The sequence below is a fragment of the Cynocephalus volans genome, chromosome X (assembly GCF_027409185.1).
Source record: "Cynocephalus volans isolate mCynVol1 chromosome X, mCynVol1.pri, whole genome shotgun sequence".
In the NCBI taxonomy this organism is placed as follows: Eukaryota; Metazoa; Chordata; class Mammalia; order Dermoptera; family Cynocephalidae; genus Cynocephalus; species Cynocephalus volans.
Genome location: NC_084478.1, coordinates 117,207,802 through 117,215,248, shown reverse-complemented (window position 1 = coordinate 117,215,248; position 7,447 = coordinate 117,207,802). Strand labels below are relative to the sequence as shown.

The following is a 7,447-nucleotide window of genomic DNA, read 5'->3' as shown; positions in this document are numbered from 1 at the left end:
AGCGCCTGCTTAGTATTCGGTTGCAAGGATTTACCCTAATTAATGTAACTGGCTTCCTATTATTGGACATTGAGGTTGTTTCTAATTTTTGATGATTACAAACCAGGCTCTGATGAACATCCAAGAAGCTAAATTTGTGCCGGTGCTGGACATTGAGGTCAGGAGGAATATTTTCAAGACCTCTAAGGCAGAAGGCGCCTGCCAGAGTTGTAACTGGAAGCTTTTTGGCAAAAGCCCAGAAGGCTGTCTAAGGCTGAGGACTGTGCTCAAACCTCTGGGCTTGCCTGGGGTCAGTACCCATTTACCCAGCCCCCATCACAGAGTGTTCAGGCTGGCAGGGCCCTTTGGGACCACTGAGCCAACACCTTCATCTCACACATGAGGGAACTGAGGCCTGGGCCAGGCGGAACTCTGGCTCCTGAACTGCAAGCTGAGCTCTGAGGTTTGGAATCTGACCTGGAGGCTCTGCAAAATTCTGCCTGCTCTCCTTCCCTGGACCACTTGCTGCTGAGGCTGGAGAGAGCACTTTTACAAATGAACCAGTAAGGGGTAAGGGGTTGAAAAAAGACTTTAGGTTTACCTCACAGTCAACTGGTCCAGCTCTACCCAGAACTCGCTTTCTTCCTAACCCAGGTGATGTGCTTAATGGCGGGCTCCCTGTATCAGGTCCACCTGGCAAATCTATTTGGGAGTTGAGTCGCACTGTCCTTAAAGGGGTCAGCTGTCTCTTTTTGCTGGGAACTGGCTTTGTTAAAGGCCTATCTAGTCCTCTGTCCTTGACAACTCTCTGTGGTTTGGGTGCTAATGAGCTACCCTCCATCCCGCCTTGGGCCTTGCTACTGCCTGCGGAATTTACACAAATGGTGTGCAAATTGCCCCTTCTGTGTTTTCCTTTCTGACTTGGAGGTAAAGCAAACCCCACAGCCCCCACTGACACCCTGTTTATTCAACTGGGAGAGATTTCACACCCAGAAACCCAGCTCTCCCTCCCTGAGCCCCGTCCCTAAATTTTCACACACACACTGCCCCTTGCATGCTCTGAATAATTTATGAGGCTAGGCAGGGCTTATAAAAGGGTCTCCCAGGAAAGGCCAAAAGAGTGCAGAAGGTTCTAAGAAATAGGACACCCCACAGCCTGCCTGGTCTTGGCGCTCTAAGGATGAACCCTGCTGCTCCCGCTGCTGCTGCGCCTGTCCCAGCCCTGGCCCCAGCTCCGGCCCTAGCACAAGCCCCCCTGGCACTTCCTGGCCTGTTAGGCCCATCGCCCCTTCTCTCCTCTGGACAAGGTGTAGATCGGAGTGAAAGGTAAGTGGAACTTGGCCTTTGGCTACCTGAACTCAGGCTTGGGGGAGGGAGTTCCTGCGAGAGGAAGAAAAATGCGTTGTCCCAGGTGTCCCTGTTCTCTATGAAGGGAACACAGCCCTCTTCATCTCTGGCTGGAATATCTCGTCTGGTTTTTGACCTCACTAAACCCTCTGGTTGGCAGGAGGGGACTTGGGGATAGTGGGCATTGCCAGAACTTAAGGTCAAGCAGCCAGGCTCTCCTGGGCCAGGTCACTGAGTCCACTGAGGGGCACAGAAGAGACTGCCCTGAGACCTGGGCTGAACACGACCTAGACTGCAGGGCATGGGGTGAGGGGAAAGAGGGCCAAAGCCTAAAAGAGGCCATTGACTGGGGCACTGTCTTTCTCTTGCCCACACCCCAAGATTCTCATTCGCTTTTTCCCTACCTCTGGAAGTCCAGTGGAGAGGCAGTGGGCCCGGGAATATTTCCAGTGCCTTTCCCCAGCCCAGGAAGATGGTGGGGCTCTAAGCTGTACTTTAGGGAACAGGAGGTAGGAGGGAAGATATTTTCCACCCAGCCCTTGTTCATTTCTCCAAACATTTAACATTCCACAAACATTTACTGAAACACCTACTGTGTACCAGGCATTGTGCTAGGTGTTGAGAATTCAGATAGTCAAACATATCTTTGAGCTTAAGAAGCTCAAAGACAAGTAAACAGGCAATTACAAAACAGTGTGATAAAAGCAATGATAACAATGTTGAAGCAGAGAAGAGGGGCATCTGGCCTGGCCCGGGCTCAGGGGCCTTAGGGAAGGCTTCCTGGAGCAGATGGCCCCTGAGCCAAGCTTTTTGGAGGCCTCTTTTGTTAGCTTAGGGAGCCCAGGTTTCCGTCTCTTCTTCCACTGACTGATCTCTCCTCTTTCTCCTAGAAGAGCTTATCTTTGGAGGCCCTGGCTCTCCTCCACAAGTGACCCCCCAAGGCAGGTGAGGAAGCTGGTGGATTTGGTGAGTCTGCACCCTTGTGATAAATGTTCACATGCACACGCAGCCACACACAGTCACACTGACCAGGTCCCTTCCCAGAGAGCCCCTGACCTCATATCGTCACACCTTTCTGTGAGGTTTCTCTGGCAATTAGAGTTATCAGGCTGTGCTCTAACCAACTGAGCTAACTGGCCAGGCCAAAAGTTCGCTTTTGTTTTGGCTGGCAACAGGGTTCTGTGGCATTGGAAAGATGAGGAGACTGAGGCTGAGAGTGGGGAAGGGATTTGGGCAGGCCCCGCAGCCAGTGCGTAGCTGGGCTGGTGCTTGAATCCCATCTCCGGGCACCTTGCCCCGGGGCTCTCCTACCCACTCTCTGAATCTTTGCTGCTCCAGTAGAACTCTGTCCCTTGGACAGCCTCCAAACAGGTGTTGGAACAGGGGCAGGGAGCAAACAACCCCCAGGACTCTGTCCACATGTTTTTCAACCAGAACCAAGACAGGGCCCCTCGTTTGGGGTGGGTGTGGGGGGCGGCTGGAACCTAGAGACCTCTAAGTTCTCTTCTAGCTCATCTTACCTGCAGGTTTCTGACCTCTGATATGGAGGAGGCAGTTATCTGGCCATGTACTCTGGGTCACATGCTAGCTTTTGCTTTGGACAGGCCACTGGTGGGGCAACAGCTGCTGAGGCCACCAAGGCTGAGTCCCAATTCCATCACCCCGTCAGGTAAGCTTCTGGCACCAAGCTCCAAACTTGACATAGAGCCATTAGCTCTTTCAATTCTCACAACAGTCCTGTGAAGCAGGAGAAAGGAGGCACTGCTGTGATCACTGTTTCACACGGGGGAAACTGAAGCCCAGAGAGGTTGAGGAGCGTGGCCAACATTGCCTTCCCCGGAGGCACTGTCAGTGACCCCTAAGAAAGCCCCTATGGATGGGTCAGTGGAGAAATCCTTAGCAGGAGATGGGAGCCACAGGGCTGGAGAATTTCTTGGCTAGAAGCCTCCTGGGTTGGGGGGGAGGGGAGCTGTCAGCACCAGAATTGATACAAGCTGGGGCTGGACCTCCCTGCCACTGTAGGGCCACTAGGGGTTACCTTCCTGTCTGGAGCCATTTTGTAACAATTCCGAAGGCTGGGTTTCAAACCTCTCCTTCTACCTTTCCCTCTGACCCCATTGCTGCAGCTAAGAGAAGGGGTTTAGGGGTTGGCTTCCTTCTTAGCCCTAGTGGCCCCTCTGCACATATGAGGCCTGTCTCAGTTAGGGGCCATGTTTCTTCTCTGTCCACAGGCTCTTCTGGCCTAAATCCCGCTCCTTTGACTACCTATACAGTGCTGGGGAGATTTTGCTGCATAACTTCCCTGTCCAGGCAACCATCAACCTGTATGAAGACTCAGACAGCGAAGAAGAGGAGGAGGATGAAGAGGAAGACAAAGAAGAGGAGGAGGAAGAGAAGGCAGATGAAAAGGGACCAGAAGGGTGTGTGGGGGTACCAGGGTCCGCACCACACAGGGACACAGCTCATTCCCTTCCCCACCCCTGACCTGTCCAAACTGAAGCAGTTAGTCTGATTGGGATTCAGTATGCCTGGCAAGTTTCCACAGGCATCGACTAGCAAGAAGTCTCCAGGCACAGCTTTCTGGACTGAAGATTGGGTCCTCAAGCTGCCCAGGTCAACCTGGCTTCCCCAACTGGCCTATGTGCCCAGGTCTCTGGCATCTCGTTATCTGGGCAGCTGCTGTGTTGCCAGGTCCTAAAAGCTCTAGGGGGAGAAAGGCCTGCTTTCCGAAGTCCCCAGGAAGCAGAGCAGGACAGGGCATGCCCTTGCAGAAGGGAGCAATCACTCCTTAGGACCCTTTGACTCCCCTGCCTTCCCACATGGCTACCTAGTCTGGTCTCCCCATGGAAAGCCTGACTGCTGGCTTTATTTCCAGGGATACCAACAGCAGATCCAAGCAAGTTGGTGTGCCTTTCTGATGGGTCTTGCAGGGAGGGAATGGGGCATCTAGAGAATCAGCTTGTTCTGGGGAACACCCCCCCAATCTGGCCTGCTATCCATTGAAGTCTGTGTGCTGGCAAGAGATGAATCAGGAGAAAAAATAAACTAGATGATGTTTGCCTTTTTCTTGGAACTGTGCTGATTTCTTAACTGAACTCTGCCCATGTTGTGAAGTCATGGGCAGAGGGTCAGAGACCAGATCAAGGCCAATTTATTGCTCTACCTGAGATCAGTTGACAGATTTCTCTTCATGGGGATGTAGGGCTGAGGACCTAGCATGGGGCCAGGCCCTCTTCATCAACTCGTGAGATCAGGCTTGATTTAAACTTCAAGGACAGTTTGGAAAGGGAGCAAAAAGGCCCCCAAAAGACAGCTTGAAAGTGGGAAGTAGGAATGGGAATTGAGGGGAAGGTGAGAGGCACAGCCTTATATGAGCCTCAGAAATGACTGTGTGCATGTGGGAAGGGGGATTGGGGGGTACAAAGTCCCATCAATTTTATCTCCTCGGTTCCCTTTATATCTACTACAGCTCAGGCCTTCATGCTTGCCCCTGCCCCAGTTACTCTTCAACTAATTTTCTTGCCCCTGGCATGTCCCTTTGCAATGCATCCTCCACACTGGCCACATATCAGACCATGTTATGCCCTTGCCTCCCCAATAGTAGGTCTTTTTTTGGGGGGGGGTCACAGATCCCCTTGAGAACCTATGGCTTCTCTACTCAAAACACGTGTATGCGCACACATAGTGTTATATACTCACAAATCAAGTCCTTAGCCTGCTATTCTAGGCCTTCCAATAGTCTGTTTTTGCCTGTCTCTTCAGGCTCATCTCTCAACACTTGAAATGTACACTACCTGGCCTTGAATGTGGCATGTTTTCTGACACCTCTGTGGCTTTAAAACTCTGGAACACCTTTCCACCTTTGCATGCCTGGTAAACTCCTATTCATCCAATAGGACTAACTCAGACACCCCTCCTGTAGGAAGCCTCCCCAGGCCCCCATACCTCCAGTGCCTCCCCTACCATAGCGTCTGCCCCCCCTCCTATGCAGTTAGATGGGGCTGTGTTTGATATCCTCATATGTGGACTTTGTCACACAGCATGCTGCTTGGCACGAAGGAGGTGCTCAGCAAATGTACAAGGAAAAAGATTCCTGGGTCTTCTTAAAGCAGCTCTTGGTAGAACCACCACTGTTCTCTCACTTTCCAGCTTCCCTGGATCTTTGCTTAGCTACAAAGGGGACAAGGTAACATCGTTTGACTCAAGAGCAAAATGATGGCCATCTTTCTTTCTCTCTTCCCTCAACTTGAGACAGACTCCCTCAGTGCTGAGACCTAGCTGAGACTTCCCTGAATTGGACACAGCTTTGAGCAGGCCACCAAACTCACACACTACTGCCATCTATGGGTCAAAATTTAACCTTGCTCCTTAATTAAGGCTGCCCGGCAGTTGACCTTTGAGCACTTTGATTCCTTTAGTCCATTCTGTATGTACTTGTAAATAAAGTGCAATCTACCATGTGCTACCTGTATGACCTTGGGCAAGTTACTTATCCACTCCAAGCCCAGGCTCCTCATCTGTAAAATGGGGATAATAATGATGCTTTCTCTCTTGGGATTGTTGTGAGGATTCAATGATATAATACAAGAATATTTCAAAAGGTTCGTGGAGAAATAGAATTAAAGATAATATGAATCTTTCCACAAACTTTTTTGAAGTACCCTTGTATATGTAAAGTACTTAGTACAGCCCCTGGCACATGATAAAAGCACACAATAAATGGTAGTAGTCATAGTCATAGTAGTTGTAGTCCGTGCTATTATTGATTTTATGAAAGAAATGAGCTTATAAGCTAGAATCCACTAATGACTGATTTGTCAGTCATTTCCACATGCTCTCCCTGGCACCATTTGATGGTTTAGCAGTCAAAGCATCTTTGTAGTGTTTGCATCCATCAAAAACAAACAACAACAAAAAAACAAATTTAAAAAGGGGGATGAGGGAAGGAGCAATGGAGGGAGGAATAGGTGGAGCACAGAGAATTTTTAGGACAGTAAAACTATTCTGTATGACACTGTCATGGTGAATACACGACATTATGCATCTGGCAAAACCCATAGAACTGCACAACACAAAGAGGGAACCTTAATGTAAAATTAAGTGAATAATAATCTATCAATATTGATTCACAATCGTAACAAATGTACTGCACTAGTGTAATATGTCCATAATAGGAGAAAGTGTGTGAGTGTGTGGCGGGGGGGTAATGGGAACTATCTGTACTTTCTGCTGTATTTGTCTGTGAATCTAAAACTGCTATAAAAAGGAAAAAAAAAAAAGAAACAGAGTCCAAGTGTGACTTTCTGAACCACTCTTTACATTCAAATGGTAGCCCACAGGTTCCTGGTCCTTTTTGCCTACCACAGAGGTTTTACAACTTATTTTTTGTGTGTGCTTTAAAAGGAAAATCCTTCTTTTGAATTGAATGCAGAAACCCAACATATAAATCAAATAAGAATGAAGCTGCCTTGGTGGAAGCCACAACGGGGGACTCAGAATTCCTACCCCGGTTTTCTATCTCTCGTTGACTCTCTCCACCTCCTTCTGTGAGGCAGCTTCAGGGATCCCTAGGTTGTGGGAAGGACAATTTGGAAACCATTGTCCCAAGAGTTAAACGAAGATTGATTTGAAGCCGAAGGGGGATTAATTAGGATTTTAACATGTCCAGTGTTCCGTTTAAAATCCTTGTTTTGGGTCCTAAGCTCCCAGCATTTCATAGTTCAAAAATTGCTCGAGTCCTTATACCGTAGGCTATAGGGATTTAAAATCCTTGGAATCCCAGTATCCTTGGTTTTACAGTATTGTATAGCATAGAATTACAAATCCCTAAATCCCCAGGGACTTAAAGACCCTAAAACCCTTGGAGCAGTAATTCTTAACTCAGAATGAGCTCTTCTTTCTTGTCCCTACCCCTTACTGCCCATGTGCTGTCATTTACTGGGAAGACATTTTGTTTAACTTTCCTCCTAGTGGACTGTCCTGAAATAGTTTCCAATCCTCCTCCCCATCCATGGTTGCTAAGTGATTGGAATTCACCGTTCTGACTAATCAGAGCCCAGCGTGAGTTACTTTGTTATGGGTGTATCCTATCCTGGTAGCAACTTCAACTCCAGTGCACAAA

At 48.9% G+C, this 7,447-nt stretch overlaps 1 protein-coding gene across 1 annotated transcript; it reads left to right on the top strand.

Annotated features, from left to right (window-relative positions):
- The first annotated feature begins 1,159 nt into the window (after positions 1 to 1,159).
- RIPPLY1 (ripply transcriptional repressor 1) lies at positions 1,160 to 3,810 on the top strand. The gene is made up of 4 exons (XM_063084856.1): positions 1,160 to 1,305; positions 2,217 to 2,292; positions 2,931 to 2,995; positions 3,558 to 3,810. The coding sequence occupies exons 1-4, from the start codon at positions 1,160 to 1,162 to the stop codon at positions 3,808 to 3,810; spliced, it is 540 nt and encodes a 179-aa protein (XP_062940926.1).
- Positions 3,811 to 7,447: the final 3,637 nt, after the last annotated feature.